The 25,072-nt window shown below is 40.9% G+C and overlaps 1 protein-coding gene across 1 annotated transcript in view; it reads left to right on the top strand.

Annotated features, from left to right (window-relative positions):
* Positions 1–4,993: 4,993 nt before the first annotated feature.
* CLSTN2 (calsyntenin 2) overlaps positions 4,994–25,072 on the top strand; it is a 172,157-nt gene continuing 152,078 nt past the window's right edge. Inside the window, exons 1-2 of the mRNA XM_031663722.1 lie at positions 4,994–8,199; positions 23,204–24,571. Coding sequence (XP_031519582.1) covers positions 24,309–24,571 — 263 coding nt within the window. The 5' untranslated portion in view covers positions 4,994–8,199; positions 23,204–24,308. The remainder of the gene's footprint in view (positions 8,200–23,203; positions 24,572–25,072) is intronic.

The following is a 25,072-nucleotide window of genomic DNA, read 5'->3' as shown; positions in this document are numbered from 1 at the left end:
GGCATAAAGAGGCACAGTTGAGTCACTTTCCCCTTTAGTTGCTGCTGGGTGTTTGCCAGCAGGAACTGAGACCATCTCACTTAGCAGGCCTGTTGTTTCTCTACTGACAGTGTTGGGTGCCAGCATGGCCAAGAAACGAGGACACAATCTCTGGACCATATTGAGAGGGATGTACACCCAGAGTACCCTAGTAGACTGACCCAGGGGAGGTCACAGTCATCGTGGAGGTTGCCAAGAAGGGGAAGGAGGTGACAGTGACTCTTCAGAGTAACTCAGTGGCTGAGACATTCTGTGGATCATAGGGAAATCATTCAGCCAGGGTCTTCGACCCCTATGGTGGCATCCACCCCATGAATTGGAAGGCTTACTTCATTTCCTGGGAGGTTGACATCAGAGTAGTGGAGTGCTGAAGATGCAATGCCTTTCCTCCTGGGCAAGGGAACATGGGAGGCCTCATTTTAAAGTAAAATAGCAAAACACAGCATCAACTTTAAAATGTGCATGCCCAGTATATCCACTTTTAGAAATTCATCGTCATTTTGTCAGTGATATTTTAAAAATATATGGAACTGTTCATCTCAGTGCTATTTATGGTTATATAAAATTGGAAACAACACACATTTCAACCATTTGGGTAAAGGTTAAATATGTTTGCCATATCCATAGGATAGAATATTATGTAGCCATCAAAATAAAGCTTGTAGGGAGTCTTTAATAAGCTAGGAAAATGATCTTATAACATAAAATAAAGATGCAGGGTACAGAATTATACATAATGCATGATCTCTACTATTTAATGAAAGTTCACTGAAAGAAGACTGGAAGTAAATGTGCCTAAAAGTTACTACCAAGTGCCTCCAAAAAATAGGATTACCATTCCTTTTTTGCCTTTTTATATTGTAAATTTTATCTACTGAGCATAAAAATTGACAATGAAACAAAACCCACCAAGAGATACTGAATCCAAAGACATTGACTTTCTGGTGGAATTTCAGGCAACACTGGGGGAAATTGTTGGAATAAGAGCCATCTCGTGCCTGTTGAATGACCCCACCCAGATGGTGGTCTCTAGAACAGACCATTGAGCCAGCTCTGACAACACTGGGCTTGAGGAATGGCCAAAAATATGTGAGGGACATTGGGAGTGTGTGCCTGTCACAGTCAGGAGACCCCATCATAATCAGACCGTTGTGGGGCCCTGGGGGAAGAGGAGGCAGGGCTTCTACTGTGGGTTAGCTCTGTTCCCTGAGCAAAGCAAATGGTGCACTCATGTGTGATCTAAGACTGTCCAGCCAGGTGTCAACTGGAATGCTTCTCAGATTGGCTCCCTCAGGGGATGGCACTAACAATGAAATAATAAGTTTATTTATAGCTCTTTTACTGAAGTACTTGAGAATTTCCTTTTTAATTCTGCAATTTCTCCAAGTTTTGGAAACATTGACAATTATTTTTATTTCTTCTTGAGAAAATATGGTCAGTGGCATGAAGCCTATTTAAGCACCTTCAGCAAACTCCAAAACACCTTTCTTACTGATCCTATTTCCTACAAAGTACCACCTTCTCTGCCTCACTGACTGTGCATCTGTGGCCAACGCTGAGGCATAACTCCTCATTCATTTAGTAAGCATGCTGTGAGCCCCACCGTCTGCTGGAACCAATCTTTTCTCACAGAGACCGTGATACAGGGGAACACAGACAGGCAACCCATGGCTGAACTGTGCATTCCTTCTGGGGTCCTATCTTCTTCTTCCGTTGTGGTTTATGCATAGGACCAAGGTGGATCTTGAAGGGCAATTGAGGAAGTGTAGTTGTGGGCCTGGTAGCTCAGAAAGCAGAGCATGTTCACCTTGGGTTTGGAGTCTGTATTCGTTTTCTATGCTGCCATAACAAAGTGCCAAACACTGGGTGGCGTAACCCAGCAGAAATGTTTTGTCTCAGAGCCCTCAAGGCCAGAAGTCTGAAATCAAGCTATCGGCAGGGCCATGCTGCCTCTGGCTCCAGGGGACGATCTTTCCTTGTCTGTTCTAACTTCTGGTGGTTGGCAGCAGTCGTTGGCATTCCTTGGCTTGCAGATATGTCACTCCAGCTACATGGCCATTATCTCCCTGTGTGTTTTCACATCATCTTCCTAATGGGCATGTCTGTCTCTGTGTCCAAATTTCCCTTTTTGATAAGGACCTAAGTCATATTGGATTGGAGCCCACCCTAGTGACTTCATTTTAACTTGGTAACACCCATAATGACCCTATACCAGATAAGGTCACATTCTGAAGTTAGGACTTCACAACTTTTTGTGGGGGAAACACACAATACAACCCATAACAGTTCCTAAGGCTGACTCTGCCAACTCTGTAGCCTTGGAAACATACAGTGTCTTTGAACCTCAGCCAACTGTAAATTGGGAGTAAAAAGAATACCTAAGTCCTGTGGTCATTGTGAGGTCTAAATTGTGTAAAGCTCATAGCATGATACCTGACTTATCATAAATGTGAATTCTCATCGTTCCACTTACTGGCCACGCTGTTTCCCCATTCAGGTGAGATTGTCTAGCTTTAACCAACTAGGGCTGACACCATGGCCTTGACTCCACAGAGCAGAGGGTCTGAGTGTACGACATCAGCAGGGACCTCCCAGGTGAATCAGCTGGATGTTTCCAGCAAAAGCATAGTGCCAGAAACAGGCTGGTGATAAATCAGTTTGCTGAACTGAACAATTAGAGCTTTCCATTTTTACACAAAGTCACAGAGGCCATGTTTGCCATGAAGTCTGCCAAGTATCAGAAAACAAGGGATCCTCAAAGAATAAATCTGGGTTCAGACTAGTAAGCATTGAATTGAAAAACATGATGTGTCCATGCCTACTCTTTTATGCAACCAACTTCTCCTTCTCTATGTTCAGATTCCCTTTCTGTTCCATAAGAAGATGCTTGTACTCTCCTGCCTCAAGGCCTTTGACTTGTTGTTTTTCTACCCAGAATGCAGTATATAAGTACCCTCCACACTCCCAACTCTCCAATTTGTCTGCCTAATTGCTTATTATTTTTTGCTTACCCATTATATCCTCCCAGTTATTTTCCTGTTTATTTCCATCCTAACATTTAACTCAGTTTGCAATCACATCTTCAACCTTGTGCTTCTTCATTTGATACTTGCCTATTCTATTAGGCCTGGTCCCAGACTACATGGATCATGTTAGCTTGAGTCTCCACGGGCCACCCACAACTAGCTCGGATCCTGCACAGAGTGGGTGCTGGACTGTTTTGTGAATATCCAATGAATGAAAACAGTCACTATTCCCCAACGATGTGTGGGCCATTATGCTGAAGAAGGCTGATCATCCAGGGAAAATGAATGGTTTATAGTCTGTACTTTTGGTTAATTTATATTTAAGCAAATCTGTCAGGGAAGTCAGTTCAATTTCATGGAATTTGATAATCACTCCTACAGCCACTGCCATCTTTGTTTGGGTCTGTGGGCTGTGTTCCACCTCATTCCTTTCAGGGTCCAGGTTAACAGGATAATTGTCTTAGTTCATTGGAGCTGCTGTAACAAAACACCATACACTGGGTAGCTTATAGAAAACAGAAAATCTTTTCCCACAGCTCTGGAGGCTGAGAAACCAGCAGCCTGCCAGACTGGCATGGTCAGGCGCTGCTGAGGGCCCTCTCCTGGTTTACAGACTGCTGACTTCTCACTGTGTCCTCACATGGCAGAAGGGGGAAACAAGCTCCCTTAGACCTCATTTACAAGGGCACTGATCCCATTCTTCAGAACTCTGCCCTATGTCCCAGTCACCTCCCAAAGGCCTTACCTCTTAATACCATTAAATGGGGATTAGGTTTAAACATATGACTTTGGTGGGAGTGGGGGTGGTCACAAACATTCAGACCATAGCAATAACCCTGCTCAAAACCTCCTGCCCACAAAGAAGTAAAGTCAAACAAAGAGGAAACACCAGAAGATGCTATTTTTGCATAAACTCTAAGCATTCAAGCATATTTCACACACGCTCTATGAGGATAGTAAAATGACTCCTCCTAAGGAGGAGAAATGAAGAAAATCTAACTAAAAGGTTTGGATATTTTCTACTGTATGACACTCAGTTGACCAGAAAATAGATTCTTCAGCTCAGGGAGGCTATGTCAACCCAGCTTCTCTTCATAAGGGGATGTCACCTTGAAGGACAGAGATGTGGTCATATTTCTTTACCTTCTTTGAACTGCCTGTTATATAACAGATGCCCATTAATTATTTCTAATATTCCATGCTTGAGTTTGATTGGCTGAGAGAAGGGCAAGTGACAAAAGATTTAAGTGATTGAATTCTAAGCTTATCATGGAAGTTCTGGACCAAATACTATTTGGCCAAACAGCTGATAAATTTGTGCAAAAACATGCCATGCAGACTCCCCAATCAATAAAAGCATAGGTAGTTCTGAGCAGCTACAAAAATGACTTCTGTCAATTTTATTTTTCTGAAGTATGCAGGATTTCAGATCTCACTGGGAATAGTATAAACATGTAACCTTTGCTGCTGGGGGCAGGGAATTATCCTGGGCCTTCTATAAATATCTACTATATATAGAGAGGAGGAAATCTCTCTTCCCAATTCTAGGCAACTTGAAAAGTGAACTGCGTCCACATATATTTTGCATGGAAAGTAAGAGGTAGCATAAGGGTATTTACTATACAGTGAGATGGATCATGTGGCTATAATTTATCTTGCATTGGCCTGGTGGGGAAATGAAGCATCCTATTAGTATTGCTGGTCTGTGGAAATCACAATAGGCAAATTAGGGACAAAGCAAAGCACCTATAATATCAACATTCACGTACTGTGAAGGAAAATGTCAAAGCAGAGTTTGGCTCTGCTGGAAATGGGTTACATTTAGAACGCATTAGCTCCTGACACCCAGGGCCTAGGTAATCTACAGCTGTTTCAAGTTATTTACTGTAAACTTGGAAGCAGCCAACCTTTCACATTTACATTGGCTTTTTGTTGCCAACAGAAAAAAAAATAAAAGGTACATGAAAAGAAAATGAAAGTTGATGCGAGGCAGTTTGCTGATAGACTGGCTCACTTGAGTGCATGACCCTGAACTGGGAATGCCTTGGTCATCATGGCTCACAGCCCAGGGAGCACGTTCCACTCCACCATTTCATTTCTGCTCTAGCTGATTTCCTAGCAAATCGTTGTTTTATTTTGCTCCAGAATTAGAAAATGAAAATGAAGCTGGGAGTTACGAGTCCTAATGATCCTCCCTGGTCTTTTCTGTGGGAACCTAAAATTGATTTTCAAACTTCTCTTCTGACTTTGATTTAACATTTTAATCAGCATGCCTTCTATGGGGGGTTGTCAGCAGTATTGATGACAATGCAATGAAGAATTAGCCAGTCGTATCAAAGGTGCTTGTTATCAGCTGAGCAGTCCCAGTCTTGATGAGAGGTGCCCAGGGGTCGCCTGGTGCATGTTTAAGGAAGTCCTTTCATTTTCCACTCACTTGGATGAGAATGAATGCTGGAGTCACACCTGACAGGAAGCAGGCCTCTGAACTTTTGTTTTAAAGTATGAAACTGTGCCCTGAGATGCTGACTTATTAGCTCCAAGAATTGACAGAACAGTAAAAGAGTCCATATACTCCTGTAGTATTGATTGGGCTGTCACTCATCTTTCTTCTTCAGCTCAAAATATGGATTCTCCTGACACTTTCTTTAACTTGAATTAAACATTTAAAATATTCCTGTTCCCCTTTGGGGTTCCCTACATGAACATTTGGGAACTTTACTACAATTTTGGGGTTATGGGTGAGACTTGTCAAGGAGTGGAAATATGAGGTCTTGTGCACCTGCCGTTGTTCATCAATTTCACGGGCAGCTTGGTTTAGAGTGTGGGCACCAGAGCCAGAAAAGAAGTGGGCAGATCCTAGTGTGACCTTGAACAAGTCATCCAGTTGCTCTGTGCCTCTTTTGACTCATCTGTCAAATTATTTGAAAACCCTGAGCAGCAGGGTTGGTGGTAGGGTGAGAAATCATGTAGGCAGTGTGCTCAGTGACTGGAAGTGAATTTGGGGAGGACTAAGCAGTGTATTCAGCTGTGTTACGAAGGCAGAAGTAAGCCAGGGGAAACCCCTTGGCTTAGATAAGGTCTCATACCTGATAAGCATCTTGGTTCATAGTATGGGATCCATGAGATGGCTCTCTCGTGATGGCTCATGAGATTAGAAATTTGGCTCATTCATTGCCAGTTGGGTCCCTGATGTTCTAACTTTAAACCAGCAATTTCAGAGCAGGGCTTCTCTCTGCCCGAAGAGGCCCTTGTCAAGCAGGTATGGGGTTACAGAAAAACATCACATATTTACTTAGAATTCTAATTACTCACTGCACAAGGCCTGAGAAGCAAGCTGGAGTCTGGGGCAATGACCAGACAGACCTTGAAATGAGGCTGGTTAAAGGAGCTGAAACTTGACAATTGGCAAAGAGAAGCACAGAGGCTAGAGTTCAGAAATGGCCCTATTTGGATCTGACACTGGATAGTGATCTGCTCTGAGGATCATTCCCTCCTATGAAGTCAAAACCGTAAGAACATGAGTTTCAGCTTCAGCATAAAGGTGCCACCATTCATATTGGCAATCGCCAACCTTTACTATGTACTTTCTTCATGCCAGCATTATGCAAAGTGCTTTAGGTATTTTGCCTTCTTGACTTTAAACTTCACAATAGTCCAGTATGGTATAATCTGTTATTATTCCCATCCTGTGCCTGAGAAGATTGAGACAGGAGAAGTTAATGTACTTTGACCAAGGTTACAAACATAGAAATGCTGCCGCTGGTACTTGAAACCAAGTTATTCCAATTAAAATTCCAAAGACTCTGGTCTTAACCAGTATAACATTGTTAGACCCAAATGCCAGGGTTCAGTGTTAGGGTCCAGTCCATGCTGAGGTCCAATGGGAGTGGATGGATAGGCGATGGCTGAAAGAACACTTGGGGGGCGGTAAGCAAATGAAATGTAGTTGTATTCGGCAGCTCTCTGATTAACAGTTCTCTCACACTATCTCATCAGCAGCTTTCTCACACTGTCTACCCTGTCTCAGCTGCTTGAGCTGGTTGCTCCCACACACAGCTGTGCAGCCAGCTCTCTCCTGTCTTCAGGGTCAGCAGCTTAACTCTTTCTCTCTCTGAGCATGAGAACAAACCGTGCCATGCTGTGTCGTGCTGTGCCCAGCCATGATCTTGCTCCCCTCTGTCCATCTACAAGAGAAACAGCTCTGGTTCTCTCTCTCTCTCTCCCTTTCTCTGGGCACCAGCACCTGCACAAGAGCCATGTTGAGCCATGCCCAAGAGCCAAGGCTTGTGCACAGTGTCAGCAGGGCAGCTATACCTTTTACAGACAATAGTAGCTCCAAGCCAAGTATGAACTTACACAAGCAGGTTATATAACATGTGGAGTATGTGCCTGCGCCCTAAACTTGCTGAGTCATGCAGACCTGGATGTCTGCCTTGGCCTAACCTTGACCAAAGCACGTCCATGTACCTTACAACAGTGCTTCTCGTGAACTTACTAAAATTTAGTCTTTTCTACACCCAACCAACTTTACTGCCTAGCTTAAGGCATTAGTTAACATAGGTGTGGACTGTAAAGTCAGGGAGATGAGATGAGGAAGTACAGATTCTTGCCTCGTGGAGCTCTAAGGAGAAAAAAGATGGATGAACAGAATTGAAAATGCAGGAAGAAAAGCATGGGTAGGAGGGGAGCAGGAGGCACAGTGGAGCATCAAGGAGATCTCCACTGAGACCTCGGCTTGAGAAGCCAGAGCAGGCTTCTTAGAAGAGACTGTGCTTATGCTGGATTTTGAAGCTTCTGTAGGAGTTCTCCTGGTAGCTATAAGAGAGAAGTCTCTGTTAGTTGATGAAGAGCATGTAGGATGGCTCATTTTCTTGGCAACAAAGGCCACTGGTGGCTATAACAGCTGTTTACTAACCTCTCCACTGGGCAACCTGTGAGCCTTTCTGCTTCCACAGGTTCCTATTTGCAGATAAATTGCAAAAGCCTGCTTGTTAATAGTGTTTGTTGTTCCTCCTTAATTTCCAGATTAAAAATTTGGCTCATTCATTGCCAATTGGGTCCCTGATGTTCTAACCTTAAACCAGCAATTTCAAAGCAGGACTTCTCTCTGCCTGAAGTGACCCTTGTCAAGCAGGTATGGGGTTACAGAAAAACATCACACATTTACTTAGAATTCTAATTATACTCAAAGATACAAGGGTAAAATAGAATTTGTTTCAAATTAAAAGATATTTAGAACTTTATGGAGTGAATTTCAAAATTTACATGATTTAAAAATAAAAGCTTTGCTTTTTTAGAAATGTCATAGCTACGTTTTGGTATAGCAATTCCTTCTCCATAACTGGGAGATAACAGAATGGTTGAATGGGTCTAGGATTCACATTTTTTGTTTCTGGCCAGTATAACACTTGGGATCATTCATTCACCAGTCCAAGAGCCAACCACTCATTCTCCCTATTGAAGGGACTGGGTTCTATTCCCTGCTGTATAATTTGGTGGTGTCTACTCTTTCATAACAACGAGCACCACGATTGCTTCTCACACTTCACCAGCAGTAGTTGAAATCTTGCAGTGGTTTAATGTCTTGCCTGAAATTAAAGTAATGGAGATACAACCATAAGAAACCCACTACAGGCTGTGTTGAGTCATAAAACTGTAATGCTGTGAAAGTGCGGCAGCAAGAAATCACTGGCAATGTGAAAGGAGCAAAATAAATATCTGCTGGGTTTTTAATTAACTGCCTGTAAATAATGAAAATGAGTAAATTAGACTCACTTTTAGGAGCAAAATACCATTGTAATTTGAATATCGCTATTGATGGAGAGCTTGGCACCTTTGATGGAGATGTATAAATCACACAGCAACTCTCTAGCATCTCCTAGAAACTGTGTGTTATTTAGCCTGCTTGCTTTGTCCGCAGTGGGCAAACATCAGCAGTTATTTTTGCCTCTGAGCCTGTGGAGGGTAAAGTGTAAAGAAAAAGCCAGGCACACAAACTTCTACTCTGCCTCTAGATTCCTATAATGGTACTTATTATTATGCTACTGAGAAGACAGTTGTCGTTAAGAGGTGGACTCTAAAGTCAGGGAGACCTGAATTCAGATTTTGGTTTATGATTATTTGATGACATTGGACAAGTTTCTTAAACTCTCTGTGCTTCAGTCTCCTTCTCTGTATAATGGAAGAGAGCTTGGCACTTGCACAAAGGTTGCTGTAAAGCCATTGGCATAGTACTTGGCACATGTTAGGTACTCAAGGGCTATTAAGTGGCGAGAGCTGGCATCCTGACTTGTTCCTGATATTAGGAAGGAAGTATCTAATATTTCACCATTAATGTTAGCTGTAGGTTTCTCTTATATACCCTTTATTAGCTTGAACAAGTTGCCAGTTTACTAAGAAATGTTATTATACATGAATGTTAACTTTTGGCAAACTGTTTTTGCATCTGTTGAAATGATCATAGAGTTTTTCTCCTCTATCCTGTTAATGTGATTAATTAGATGGAATCTTGTGTTTCTGTGATAAATCCTACTTACTCATAATCCCTTTTATAGAGTTGAATTAAATTTGCTAACATGTATTATTAAGGATTTTTATATCTATGTTCATGACAAATAGAGCTCTTTAATTTTCTTTCTACTTTATTTTAAGTTCTGGGATACATGTGCAGGAAGTGCAAGTTTGTTACATAGGTAAACATGTGCCATGGTGGTTTGCTGCATCTATCAACCTATCACCCAGGTGTTAAGCCCCACATGCATTAGCTATTTATTCTGATGCGCTTCCTCTTCCCACACCCTTGACAGGCCCCAGTATGTGTTGTTCCCCTCCCCGTGTCCACGTGTTCTCATTGTTCAGCTCCCACTTGTAAGTAAGAACATATGGTATTTGGTTTTGTGTTCCTGTGTTAGTTTGCTGAAGATAATAGCTTCTAGCTCCATCCATGTCCCTGCAAAGGACATGATCTTTTCCCTCTTTTTGGCTGCATAGTATTCCATGGTGTATATGTATTTTCTTTATCCAGTATATCATTGATGGACATTTGAGTTGATTCCGTGTCTTTGTTACTGTGAATAGTGCTGCAGTGAACATACATATGCATGTGTCTTTATAACAGAATGATTTATATTCCTTTGGGTATATACCCAGTAATGGGATTGCTGAGTCAAATGGTGTTTCTGGTTCTAGGTCTTTGAGGAATCACCGCACTGTGTTCCACAGTGGTTGAACTGATTTATATTCCACCAACAGTGTAAAAGCATTCCTGTTTCTTCACAACCTCATCAGCATTTGTTGTTTCTTGACCTTTTAATATCCATTTAGACTTGCATGAGATGATATCACATTGTGGTTTTGGTTTGCATTTCTCTAATGATCGATGATGTTGTAGCTAATTTTCTTTACTTGTGATATCTGTGACATTTTGGTATTAGGGTAATGCTAGCCTCTTAAAAAGAGTTAAAAACCATTCTTTCCTCTATTTTCTAAAAACAAATTATGTATCATTAATGTTATTTTGTTTTTGAATGTGATAGAATTCACCAATGAAGCCATCTGGGCCTGGACTTTTCTTTGAGAAAAGGTTTCTTAAAATATATATATATAACATATTCAAATTCCTTAGTATATTACTTAAATATGATAATAAGTTTTTTCATCTAGTCACTTTGAGTTTACTTTGCTTTTCTCTTTCTAGCTTCTTAATTTTATATTCTCTTTCCTTTATAATACCTGCTTTTAAGCTATGAATTTCTCTCTAAGTGCAGAATTGACTGCATCCCGCAAATTTTGAGATGTAGTGTTTGTATTATCTTCAGTTCCAAATATGTTTTCATTTTTCTTTTAATTTTTCCTCTGACCCATGATTCTTTTAAATGTGTACTATTTAATTTACAAATATCTAAAGTTTTTCTAGATCTCTTTATTGATTTCTGATTTATTTCCATTGTGGTCAGAGAATATATTCTGCATATTTTAAGCCTTTTAAATTGATTGAGATTTGTTTTATGGCCCAGCATATGGTCTTTATGAACATAACACGTGAGATAGAAATAAATGTGAATTCTGCAGTTGGATGTAGTATTCTATCCATACCAGTTGGGACAAAATGGTTGATAGTGTTATTTATATTATCCATTACTTTATTGATCGCTTCATGCCTTATTCTTTATGATTGTGGAGTGTCTATTTCTCCCTTTAACTTTATCCATTTCTCCTTCAAGTGTTTTGAACATACCAATGAGAACTTATTTAATGTACTCATTTGAGAATCCAAACATCTGAGTTATCTCAGGGGTGGCCTCTTAGGAAAAGGTCCTATTTCTTGGCTCTTCACATGTCAAGTAAGTTTGAATTGTATCCTGGATATTTTGAATGTTATAATGAAAACACTCTAAATTGTCGTAGTCCTCCAAAAATTATTAATGTTTTGTTTTAACAGACCATTAACTTGCTTAAACTCAAACTGCAAATTGTCTTTTTACCTGCTGCGGGCAGCGGTTCTGGTCTCGGTTCAAAGGGCTGGTGGTCTGTCCCCACATGCAGGGGACTGGGGCCAGCCAGAGACTTGGAAATGGTTTAAACACAGAGTTTGGGCCTCCCCTTCCCTGGCAATCTTCTCTCCAGGATTCCCCTCTCACACTCAGGCAATCCTGTTTACCTGCCAGAAAGACAACAGGCTTTCTATCAAAGTTTTAGCCTCCATGCTGTACCACAGGGTTGCAGCTGCCCTCAGGGCAAAGGATCAAAACAGCAACTCATCCGTCCCTAGTAGCTTCCTCCAGGTTTCAGCTCCCCCACCAATATCTGCCTTTTTTTTTTTTGAGACGGAGTCTTGCTCTGTCGCCCAGCCTGGAGTGCAGTGGCGCGATCTCGGCTCACTGCAACCTCCGCCTCCCGGGTTCACGCCATTCTCCTGCCTCAGCCTCCCGAGTAGCTGGGAATACAGGCGCCCGCCACCTCGCCCGGCTAGTTTTTTCTATTTTTTAGTAGAGACGGGGTTTCACCGTGTTAGCCAGGATGCTCTCGATCTCCTGACCTCGTGATCCGCCTGTCTCGGCCTCCCAAAGCGCTGGGATTACAGGCTTGAGCCACCGCGCCCGGCCATCATCTGCCTATTTTTAATCACTCTCTAGAGTCCTTCAGTATTTGGTGGGGGGTGGAGAGGGCGGTATTTTTCCAGGTTTGTGATGTTATTGTGAGAGGGTCAGTGTGCTTACTCATCCACAGCAGAGGCTGAACTCCTCAGGTCTTTGCTTGCTCTCTGTCCCCAGATTTCATTTAAACATGTGCAGTACACGACATTTTATATGAATTTAATTATTCTACTTAGAACTAGGGCAATAAGAATGTTAACATGACATGATTTGATATGCGATATATAATTTATTAAGTGATTTTATTAAAATAATACTAATATAATATTAAATGTATTTTCGAATACTAAGATTTTCTTTTTAAAGAATCATAATGTAATGACTAAGCAAATTATGAACTAGAACCCTATTGCCAAAAGACTTCCACCTTAACTGATAGTCAATCAGTGAAAGTCATTTCTCAGTACCTACATCTGGATTTCTGAAAGTGACCAAGATGCTATTATTTTAAAATATAATATTTAAAAAATTTTAAAATATGTTTATATATTATAACAATACCACCTAAGCAAGTATTAAGAGGCAGTGATAATTTAAGACCTGATAACCAGAAGTTTGGGAACTGAAGCTAAATGTGAATGAACGATCTAAAGAAGGTCAAATCCACTGTTGTTTTAAGAGGGAGCATTATCCTAAATATTAGAAATAATGCCAAGAAAACAAAAGTGAGCATAAAATAGAATAATTTTGTGGTTATTGTAGAACATATCCTCTCTGCTTTACATTTATTTCTATGAGCTTTTAATGTATGTGCTGTTGATTAGGTAGAGCAGCAGTATGCAACAGAAACATTACTCAAACTATACAAATAATTGTATAATATATTGTCTAGCAGCAGCATTTTAAAAAATAGGTAAAATTAATTTTAGTAATATAAGTTGTTTAGCCCCAAAATATCCAATATTATTTCAACATGTTATCAAATAAAAAATTATTAATGAGAAATTTTCTATTCTAATTTTAGTTTAAAAAGTCTTTCAAATCCTGTGTGTATTTTACAGTTGAACACATCTCAAATAGGACTCTAGGTTTTTATCAGAAATATTTGATCTATATTTAGAGTTTATGTAATTTATAGTTGAAAAATTGATTCACATAACCAAATGTACTTGAAAGTTTTCCAGTAACTGAATTGAGTGTCTGTTATTAAATTTAAATTAAAAAAATTTTTTTAAATAAAGTTTAAACTCTAGTTTCTTGGTCACACTAGCCATATTTCAAGCATTCCAACGCCACATTCTGGCTAGTGGCTTCTGCACTAAAGCGTGTAGACATAGAGTATTCAAAAAGTTGTTTTTTGAGGAAGAGCTTTCAATTCATGCCTATCTAAGTTCCTAAAGACACAAATGATGAGAAATACTCAGAAGGAAGCAGAGGAAAAAAAAATAAATTTAAAAGATAGATGGTGTCTTAGTCTGATTTCCTGGTGTTTACAATAGTTGAAACTGGGTAACATTTTTTAAAAAGAACTTATTTTTTTTACAGTTATGGAGGGTGAGAAGTCCATAGTCGAGGGGCCACAACTGGTGAGGCCCTTCTTGCTGGTGGGGACTCTGCAGAGTCCTGAGACAGCACAGGCATCAGTATGACAAGAGGGCTGAGTATTGTCATTCAAGTCTCTTTTCTTCTTTTTATCAATCCACCAATCCCACGCCCGTGATAACCTGCTAACTCATTAATCCATGAATTAGCAGACCCCTCGCAACCCAATCACCTCTTACAGGCCTCACCTCTCAACACTGCCACACTGGAGATTAAATTTCAGCATGAATTTGGAGGGGACAAACATTCAAACCATAGCAGATGAGGACAAAGACTTTGGATAAATTTCTGACTGGTTCAACTTTGGGGCCTCATCTCAGCCCCACGTTTGGACATTGAGAAAAAGAGGGGAGAGAGATTCCAAAGATTTTACCTGTCAGCATGATTCGCACCAATTCTATTTGAATATTGTCTTCTCTGGTTAATTGAGGAGGCTGCAATATTCAGCCCCTATATCTGGAGAGAGCTCATTGACACTCAAAAAACCTCAAATACGTTTAATTGTTTGGGCCTATGTGTAGCTTCTGTTTCTGAAACTTAACTGTAAGTCCCTGAATGGAGTCTTAGGCTTCTGGGAACCTCCATGCCTGCTAAGATTCCCTCCTTACAGGAGGTGGCTACTTACAGAAATGTCATTGACAGAGATAATTGGACATGGTAAAGGGTCATTATATTTGTATGGGACTTTTTTAACTCTCCAAGGTGTTTCAATGTCTATTATTTTCCTAAAGGACAAGTAGGAGTTAACCAAGGTAGGATCCAAGTATTGATCATGGAGGGGTTTGACTAATGTATCACCTGAAAGCTGTGGGCAAACGAGATCCCTTCCTTGTTTAATAAGATTCACTACTCCTGCTTGACAGTGGGAAAGCGATTTATCCACATCTTGTAACTGGGTCCCGGGCAGTATTTCTTGAGACACTGGGTTTAAAATGCTCTCTTGGCAAATATTAAAAATTTAGATATTACAAAGTCGTCATCATCCTTTTCCAAGTGTTTTCATTGCTCTCTTCCTCCTCTTTGCATCTGCCAACACCTGACTAGAATTGTAGGCACCTCAGAATCAACCAGTGCATCAGCAGGAGGGCTGAGAGTCTATAACAAGGGAAAGGGCACAACAGCAGAACCCGGGAAGTGGCTGTCTGGGCTTGTCTGCCATCCCTTTGTGCTGGCTTGCTCATAGAACTGTCTGACAATTAAACTAGCTTTTTATAAAGCTAGTTTATAAAAAGTTCATTCAACCCACTCCCTGACTTACTACATTCTCAGTTTTTTAGAAAAAGAAAGTTCTATTTTGATTGTCGTATGATGACCATAGGAGGATGATGGTTTTAGTCCCATTTTACAGATGGGAATATGGAGGTATGGTTCATTTTCAAAGTTATGAAGATGACAAATGAAGAGTTGGGGTTTGAATGTAGGTTTACCTGACTTTTAGACACTGACCTGTACTACCTGCAATATCTTAAAATATAAGTACTGAAATGCCATTGTAAAGAGAGGGACATGACGGTGTCCAGAGGACAACACTTCGTCTCAGCAGAATCAGTTTCAGGAGCTGAAACTCCTTCCTTCTTGCAGCTATATCACGTCTCTATGGTGGGTACATGAAGCAAGCAATTAATTCTGGAAGTATTTAGGAGGCAAGATTAAGCCATCATTGTTTGTGTTCTCACAACACCCAGAAACGACACCTATTGCAGCCTTGGCAGTACTTCATTACACTTCACTTTTTGTCCATTTGCCTCCTTCTCCTGTCTGCAAACACAGAGCTGGTTTCTGATTCATCCAAATCTCCAGCCCCAGGCAGGTCAGGGCACATAGAGATGTAGGCTGTTTTCACTGTTGCCCTAAATAAGTGCCTGGCCCATGGTAAACCCTGAATAAGTGTGAACTACAGTGATTTTTGTAAATTGTTATGATTATTCATTTTGTTCTTACTATATTATTTATGTCCAGGGATGGTTTGCTGAGTGAATGAGTATGGTATGTTTTTGTACTTGGACTCCTTTAATTCCAGAACCACTGGGCACCAGGCAGACCATTATTTCAAGCTCCAGTTGACCAAATTATGACTAGCTGAGTCACAGGGGCCTCTCCAAGTCTCTCAGCATATAAATAAGTTTTTACATCATGTATTCACCCAACAAATATTGCCAAAGAAGAAAAAAATGAACCACCTTTATTTGCTTTTCAGAAACATAATAACTATGTTAATCTTCCAAAAGAGGGAGATTTTGATCTTGGCACAAAGCTTTAGAAAAATGACTTTTAAAATAAAAGAGTATGTTTTATTTTGCTCAATTCTAAGTAAAAAGAAAGCTATAAATGGTGAAAACTGCCCCCTCCCTCTGGGGTTTAACGGGAACCAAGGTAAGTGATCACCATGCACCTAGCTGCTTGTAGGCCAGAAGGCAGGATTTATTATAATTGTAATAATAAAAAGTAGATAGGCCTTTATACTTCCCACATCTCTTCCACATTTCGTGTGTCATTGTAGCCTCGTGAAACTTTCAGGATTAGGCATCCAGCTGTATCCAGCTGTAATAAAGAGAAACTTGAGAACCACCCAGGGTCACACAGCTGAGAAGGGCAGAGATGGAGCTCAGCAGGGCCTGTCCGAGTATCCCCAACCCAGACATATGAAGAAGCACCCTACAAAACATCCTGCAAATGTTTCCCTTTAGCTTTCTACTTTTGAAGATTTTAAGTGTTTAATCTGAAGTGGGAGGGTTTAAAGTTCTACATTCAGCCCTAAAGTGATATTCTGGACGTGATTACCGCTTGATGTGATTAGCACTTATCCTTCCCCATCGTATTATACTTAAAGTGGCTACAGATGATCCCATGTAGAGAGGGACTTTAAAAACTTCATCCACCCGGCCCTCTGGCAATGTGGTCAGTGTTGACTGTCTGCCACCTGTGTACTAGAGAGAACAGTGTGCAGCTCAGAGCAGATGATACCATAATCTGTCTGGAGGGACCTCACCAATCTGAAGGAGAAGGCTTTATAAGAGCCAACTATTTCCTCAAACCTGGAGGCAGAGACTTGGCCAGGTGTTTGCTCCAGAAAGACCACCTTCATGTTTTGAGTTCAGTGTTTCTCAAAAGAACCCTATAACCATCTGGAGTGAGATGCTTCTTGGTAGTATATGACTGATCTGCTTAGGGCAAGATATTTAGCACCTTGACTCTTGCCCAGTGACTGCCATTAGCAATCCCCCATCACCTCGATGAGCAGAAACAGTCAAACAAAACATCCCCCTCACTAAACCTCCCCATGGGAGCAGTGCTGGCCCTGGATGAGATTACAAAAATGCACAGGATGTTGTCATTCAGGAAAAAAAGTGTGTGTAATAAACTGTGGCTGACAGGTGCAAGGTGCTTCAAGAAGTCAGATTGTTGGAATGTCACACATATGGCATTCAAAATATTTCTGATGTTGAAATGCCTTTTCAGTTCTTAAACAGGAACAGGGAGTTTGCCAGAGGTGTGTGACTTTTCTTCAATATAGTAACAGGGAAAACAGCTAACAATTACACAGTGCTTACTCTATGCAAGGCACTATTAAGTGCTTAGCATATGTTAACTCATTTAATCCTCCCCATAACCAATAACCCTATGAGTTAACTGCTATTAATACCATCCCACTTACACATGAGGAAACAGGCACAGAAAGGTAAGTGACTTCCCTACAGTCCCATGGTAGTTAGCTGTATAACTAAGATTTCAATCCAGCCTATCTGGGCCAGACTTGGATAGAGATGTGGAAATAATTTCCCCAACCCCCTAACAATGTATTATGTGGACATATAATTCTTACTCTTACTACAAAGGCCTAGCTGTAGAATACAAAGCAAACTGAGCTGCTCTGAGGTTGGGAGCACTCTGCAAGGTGACGGGTCATGTTTTTAGCACCAGGAGCAGGGTATGGAATTATGAGCTGGGGGGACACCATTATTGGTAAATTGTAAAAACAGCAGTTCTCATGTTTTTGGTCTTATGACCGCTTTACATTCCTAAATATTATGAAAGATTCTCAAGAGTTTTTCTTTATGTCGGTTATATCTGCATGTCCAATATTTACTATATCAAAAATTAAAACTGAGAAACTTTCAAATGTTTATTCATTCATTTAAAAAATAACAACAAACTCAATACATATTAACATAAGTAACATAATTTGACAAAAACGATATATTTTTGAAAAAAAAAACAAATTAGTGAGAAGAGTGGCATTGTTTACAATTTTGCAGTCCCTAGTATTGAGCTTAATAGAAAACCGCTAAGTCCTCATATCTTCTTCTGCCCTCAACCTGTTGTGATATGTTATTTAGGTGGAAGTATATGAAGAAAATATGACCTCACCCAGGTAGGTAGTTGGAAAGGAAGTGGTATTTTAATAATATTGTAGATTTCTTAAAGATTAGGTAAAAATGAATCTGAAATTGCATTAAACTTATACACTGTCTCCAACCATTAAAGCTGCTATAACAAAATACCTTAGAGTGGTGTTTTATAAAGAACAACAATTTACTTCTCACAGTTCTGGAGGCTGAGAAGTCCAAGATCAAGGCACTGACACATTCAATGTCTGTTGAGGGCCCATTTCCTCATAGATAGCACCTTCTCACTGTAACCTCACATGGCAAAAGAGGTGACAGATCTGTCGGGAGCCTTTTATAAGAGCACAAATCATGACCTAATTAACTCCCAAAGGCTCCATCTCCTAATACCTTCACTTTGGTGATTTGGTTTCAATGTATGAACTTGGGAGAACATGAACATTCAGTCTATTGTACGTTGTTACATTAAAATCCATGGAAGTTTCTTGTACTTTGAATCTTGTACATGACTGTGTGACATTATCCATTGGTTGTTTGAAGGATATTCGTTCATTGTTAAGTGGATCCTTCAAAAGTTGATATATTTCATTATACAACATCAAGAGTCACATGCATTAACATCACTACCCATCTTAGCAGACAAGTATTGAAATATTGGTAAATTGTTAAAATCCCTGTGGCAGACACAGGCTTCCCCAAACTGAAAGCTTCAATTTTATCATTGACAGCAAATACTCTCAGTTCTTTTTCTTGATGGGACAGGCTTACTTCAGAAAATGTCTGCCACGCATTCAAGTTTGAATAAACATAGTTCGTCTGTCAATCATTCTTTCAAGTAAAAAATGTCATTTTATGAAAAAAGGTCCTAGTTCAGTTCACAATTTAGATCACACAAGTGCTTTTCCTAGACACAAGCCAGAATACTTTGCCATGCCAAGGTGTTTAAAGTGCACTTTCCATTTCATCACACAGAATATTAAAAAGACATGAACTCATTGTGATTTAATAAAAATTGATAATATTTACTGCATCATTAAAGTCATTCTTAAGTGAAATTGGCTTTTTTCCCCTACATGTATGCTGTGATGAAGAATGCAGTTAGTCACTCACTAAGCCACCAGCACTTTTACTCCCCATTGCTTTTATGCCATCAGTGCTAATGTCAACACAGTGAAAAGTCAAATAACATCTTAGTATTAATATGATGATCACTTTGACTTTTTGAACCCTTACAAAGTGTCTTGGGGATGTCAGAGGTTGACAGAGCACACTCAGAACCACTGTCCTAGAACCTCACACTCACCCAGTAAGTGATAGGCTGCATGAAAGAGCAACAAGTGTGCTGACCGTAGATGCCAAGATTTTAGTCCTTAGTTGGCTTTATGCTGTCAAAGTGACCTTGGATGAACACTTACTCTCTCTGAGGCTCAGTTTCCTCATCTAAAAAATTGAATTAACTTACTTTGTTGTTCAAAGGTATTCAAAGGAAGGAGCAAAATGTGCTCTAAAAATCAAGTTAAAGACCTTTCCCTCAGAATCCTATGTGAGGTATTAGAAGACAACTACACCAACTTCTGCTGGTGTCTTAGGAGGTGCATTTCTGCTGAGAAGCAGGTAACTGTGAGATACCTGCTTACAGGACTGAGGGTCTAGAGTGGTCATGTCTCACTCAGGCACAGCAGGGGCTCATCTTCTGGTCTGGCCCTGAAACGGACTGTTGGTGAAGCCCCAGTTCAGCCACGTTGGCCCACAGCCCATTTGAGATGGCAGCCAAGGCCTGGTGACCTGGTGCTGCTGGCCTCCTTTTCCACACAGCCCATGGCTAACCTCACACCCATGCTCATCTGTGTGTTGTCCACACACAATTCCCGGCACAGTAGTAGTTCTCCCACCCAAAAGCATATTGGAGGGCAAGATTTTGAAAGTGATATCTTTATATGAAAACCGTTAGGTCTGATCTTTTACTTTTAAATATATCGTCCTCCCACTGCAGTGCTCTGTTAGTATAATGACAAATTCCAGTGACAGGCCTCACAAAAAAAGTTCTTGTATAAGACACAAGACAGCCTAATGTGTCTTACACTGACACTGAGAACTGGTTTTTTAAATATCTTTCCATCTAGAATTTCATCCTGGGACCTTTCTTCCAGAAGTCTGTTTCAACTTGTCATGATGTCTTAAATCTTCTGTTTGGTATAGTTCTAAGTAAAGATATATTTAAAACTTGAAATTATTAGCTTGAATTTTACCTTTTCTATTATGCAATGCCCATTTTAAAATACAAATATAAGAGTATTTAGCTAGCATGCAGAATACCAAAATTACAGAATTTGTATTTTATAGTTCATGTATACATATGTATTTAATTCTTATCACAACAGTATAAATACTACACAAAACAAACTCAACTATTTTCATTTCACTTCCTTTTTTTTCTTTTTCAACTTTTATTTTAGATTCCGTGGGTAGATATTCAGGTTTGTTACAAAGGTACATTGCTTGGTACTAGAGTTTGGGGTATGATTGATCCCATCACCAAGAAAGTGAGCGTAGCACCCAATAGGTAGTTTTCCTGCCCCTGCCTCCCTGCCTGCCTCCACCTGTTTGTATTCCCCAGTGTCTATTCCCCATCTTTATGTTCATGTGAATATTACTCTCTACCTTTGGGTTACTGATAGCAAGGGCAGCCTGAAGAAAAAAAAAAGCAATGGGTCGTCTGATATTCCCTTTTCCCCTCCACCATCATTTTCAGTGTAAGTGATTGGCTAATACAGGATGTAATATGAATAAGGAAGGCTACAACAGGGTTCCTTGGTTGTTCACATTTCTTAGTTTTCCATTCTCTCTTTTTGCATTTGAAACAAGTTCTGGATCGAAGGGAAAGTGTGGCCTCTTGGGGAGGTCAGTTTCCTACTTACTCAGTTGAAGACATAACATGATTATCTTGTTCTCACTCTGAGTCCCACTGAAGTCCCACACTTTGTGGGTCCATGGGAATTCTGAATGCTATATGCAAATGGGGCAGCAAGACGTGGTGGACATGCATATTGCAGCCTTCTCCTCCGCTCATAACATGCTCCATTGTCCCATCACACTTTATTCACAAAACAGAGGTTAAGATAAAATTATTAAGAACTTCAAGGCTGAGCACATTGGCTCACACCTGTAATCCTAGAACTTTGTGAGGCCAAGACAGGAAAATGGCTTGAGGCCAGGAGTTCGAGACCAGCTTGGGCAACATAATGAGACCCGCATCTCTGCAAAATAAAAAACTTAGCTGGTTGTCAGTAGCACACACCTGTAGCCCCAGCCACTCAAGAGGTTAAGTTGAAAGGATTGCTTGAGCTCAGGAGTTTGAGGCTGCAGTCAGCTATGATCACACCACTGCATTCCAGCCTGGGTGACAAAGCAAGACCGTCTTAAAAAAAAGAAAAATTAGGACAGAGACAGCAGAGATTAAAACCAAGCTCAGGATGCTTCTGAGCACAGGATGCTGGGTGGCTCTTAGGTCACATGCCTGTGAAGCTGGCCCTGCCCCACGGCCTCCACTCCTGCCACGCTGGACCTGTAGTCCCTTGGACTCATCATGTTCCTTTCTGCTGAAGGGTGCTAAGCCACCACATTCTTAGGGAGACCCTCCCTGCCTTGCCTGACCAGGTCAGAATACTTTTAGTACCACGTAACTCTCCTTCAATGTATTCATCACAACCACCATCCTTCTTTCAGATACTGATTATTTGACTGCTTATTTCCCTTCCTACCAGACTGCAAGTAACTTACAGGCCAGGGCTGGGTCTATTTTTGTTTGTTATTGCTTTACCAGTGCTTGGCACATAGTGCCTAAAAAAATATTTATGAGAAGAATCAATATTTATGAGGTGGATGAATAAATGAATGAATGTTTTTGCAACCAGAACACAAGTGTCAGGTATTATCCTTTTTACTTGTCTGTCATTTCTACTAGGTAAGAAGTACTTTAGGATAAACCAGCCTTATATTTTAAGGTATGTTAGTCTGTGTGTCCCCAGGCCTGGCACAGTGCCTGAGACTTAGCTCTCAGAAAAATTAGTTCTATTGAATTGAATTGTTCCGTAGATGGAAATATGTCACCTAAACTTTATCTTGTCTTCCCTTTGTATCTCCTCTTTCCTCTCCTCTGTCTTCTTTCCCTCTCTCCTCTCCTTTTCTATTGTTAAGGATTTCTGCATCTTGAAAACTACTTTAGTTGTGATCAGATCTTTCCAAGAGAAGATTACACTCATCTATTCTAGGTTTAACTTGAGTCTTCAAAGATAAATGGTCTGATTAGCTTATAACCATGGCAGTGGTTGGGCACTCCAGAGAATGCCCCAGAAACAGTCTAGACACATTTGTTGATAATATTCTCATATTGGCATTGATCTTGGGAGAGAATCACAAGGCAGGTACTTTAGAGGTTCATCTATTCAACCTGCTAATTTAGAGAAGAATTTAAACTCGAGAGTTTGAAAAACCCTATTCTCCTGCCCTAGAGGCTGCAGAACGTGTCAGATTGCGCAGTACAGAAATGCCAAGTGATCCCAGAAAACAGAAGTGAATGGGAACTAGACGTCTTGATGGAACCGGGTCCATAACCTGTCTTGTCCATTTATTCCACAAGTACATTGAGAAATGGCTAGGAGGGGTGGTGGCAGGGGGATGGGAGATGGGGGTAGTAGTGAAAAGGGAATGTTAATAATGAAATTGAGGATCAATGAAATTTTTTTTGAAAAGCATAAAGGTAAGATTGGTGTTGATTGAACATCTCGGAAAATATTGTTAGTAAGAGATCATGGCATGATTCCTATATGTAAATCAGAGGATTTCTTTCCTGAATGAGACTTGAACTGGAATATAGACAGTTTCTTCAGGCAATCCATGGGGTGGTTCCTTAGAAGTTATGGGGCTGTTTGGAGATGGTGTGGTGGGGTAGAGTACATGGACTTAGGAATCAGCCATACCTAGGTTTAATACTTAACTTTAGCTCTGTGACATTGAGCAAATATTTAACCTTTCTGATTTTTCTCTTCCTTTTTTAAAAATTTGAATAAATCAATATAAAATACTTGCCTTGCAGGTTTCTTATGAAGGTCAAATGAGGTTCTCTGGGAAGAGGTACAAAGCTTGGTGCCTGGTGCAGAGCAAACATGCAATCATCTCGTCCCTTCTCTTCACTAGATCAGCTCTTATGAATAGTTGGGCAGGACCTGGACTAGGGTGAGGCAAGAAGGTGCCTGAGTTACTCTGAGAGCAAAGCCTCATTAAATGATGCACCCTAGGTACCCTGCTTGCCCCTCCCTGGCCTCAGCAGTGCAACTGAGGCAGTGTCAGATCAGGGCTGGAGCATCTTAGGGTAGATGCCCCCCACCCTACCACCATCTCTGGGACCATCTAACAGATGACACAGGAGAGGCCCAGTCAGTCAGTATCATTGATTTAAGCCAATCAGCTAGTAAGTGGAAAGCCTGGAATGTGAATCTAGGCCTCTGGGCTCTTGTCCTCTGTTTTGCTGCCTTGAAGCCTATAGCTGAACTCTTTTCTCTAATAAGTCTGTACATTTTCTCAGTAGGAAAAGAGGACATGTCTCAAATTTTCAGCACTTCTCAAGACATTTACTACAGGTCTTGCATGCAGTTGGGGTTTAATAAATAAACATGCATTGATTGAGAAAAAAAGAGATATTCTCATGGCATTATAATTTTAATGCATAGAAATAGTTATAATAAACATTAACCCAGCTGAAGGAGAGAAATGCATTAATTTCACAACATGTTCAGCTCTATAAGATGTTAGCTTTTCAGGCTCCACAGGGGCTCTGGAACTCACATAGACTCACTCCCACTGTTTCAAAAGAGAAAACTGCAGCTTGGAAGGGGAAACAGTAGCTGGAGACAGAAAATGGAGAAGTGGGGGAGGTAGAGGGAATTTTGCTGCAGTAATGTAGGCAGTGTTTAAACCAGGAGTAAAGGAAAGAGAAAAGCAGTGCTGCTCATGCATCAGTGAGCAAACCCATCACTTGAGGATCCTGTTAAAATGCAGATTCAGTTCAGGAGGTCTGGGTGAGGCCTGGGATTCTGTATTTTTGAGAAGATCCCAGGCGATGCTGATGGTGCTAGCTCAGGGACCACAGTATGTGCATGGAAGAAATTGCATGGAGAGTTTGAGTTTGTGAATCTGGTCCAATGGAAGCACTGTCTTCAATCTGGCAGTTCTCAGTATTCCCACTCACTGTTTTCCATTCTTCTGCAGGGGAAATCTGTGCATTCAAGATCCATGGCCAGGAGCTGCCCTTTGAGGCTGTGGTGCTCAACAAGACATCAGGAGAGGGCCGGCTCCGTGCCAAGAGCCCCATTGACTGTGAGTTGCAGAAGGAGTACACATTCATCATCCAGGCTTATGACTGTGGTGCTGGGCCCCGCGAGACGGCCTGGAAAAAGTCACACAAGTGAGTGGCCTGACAGAGCCCTCTGGATGCCCCTCCTTCCCCTGCCCACCCCACTTCATTCACATGCTGCTCCTCAGATATGTTTACCCCCTTGTCACACCATGGTGCTCCAACTTTGCTCAACTGTTCGCCAGTTTCCTGGTCCCATGCAGGCATCTTCACAGTCTGCTTTCTACACCTGGAATATTCTACTCCCTCTTCTTCACTGGAAGATATTCCTGTTTCACCCTCAGGTCTGAGTTTAGGTGTCACTTCTTCCAGAAAGCCTTCCCTAAGCCAGCCCACCCCCGCAGACCTGGTCAGGACCTTTCCCTGGACCTCTGCAGTGCCAGAAGCTGCTCTCTGTCACAGCACTTTTCACTGTGGGTTGTCACTGCTTTCTCCCTTATGAAGTTCATCTCAGAGCCTAACAGAGTAAGAGGGGTTAAATTCTTACTGAATGAAGGAGTGGATGAATAGAGGGAGGAATGAACAGTAAACCTGTTGCCTAAAGCTGGGGCA

Source organism: Papio anubis, chromosome 2 (genome assembly GCF_008728515.1).
Source record: "Papio anubis isolate 15944 chromosome 2, Panubis1.0, whole genome shotgun sequence".
Classification (NCBI taxonomy): Eukaryota; Metazoa; Chordata; class Mammalia; order Primates; family Cercopithecidae; genus Papio; species Papio anubis.
Note: the sequence above shows the minus strand (reverse complement) of the source record. Positions and strands in the feature narration are given on the sequence as shown.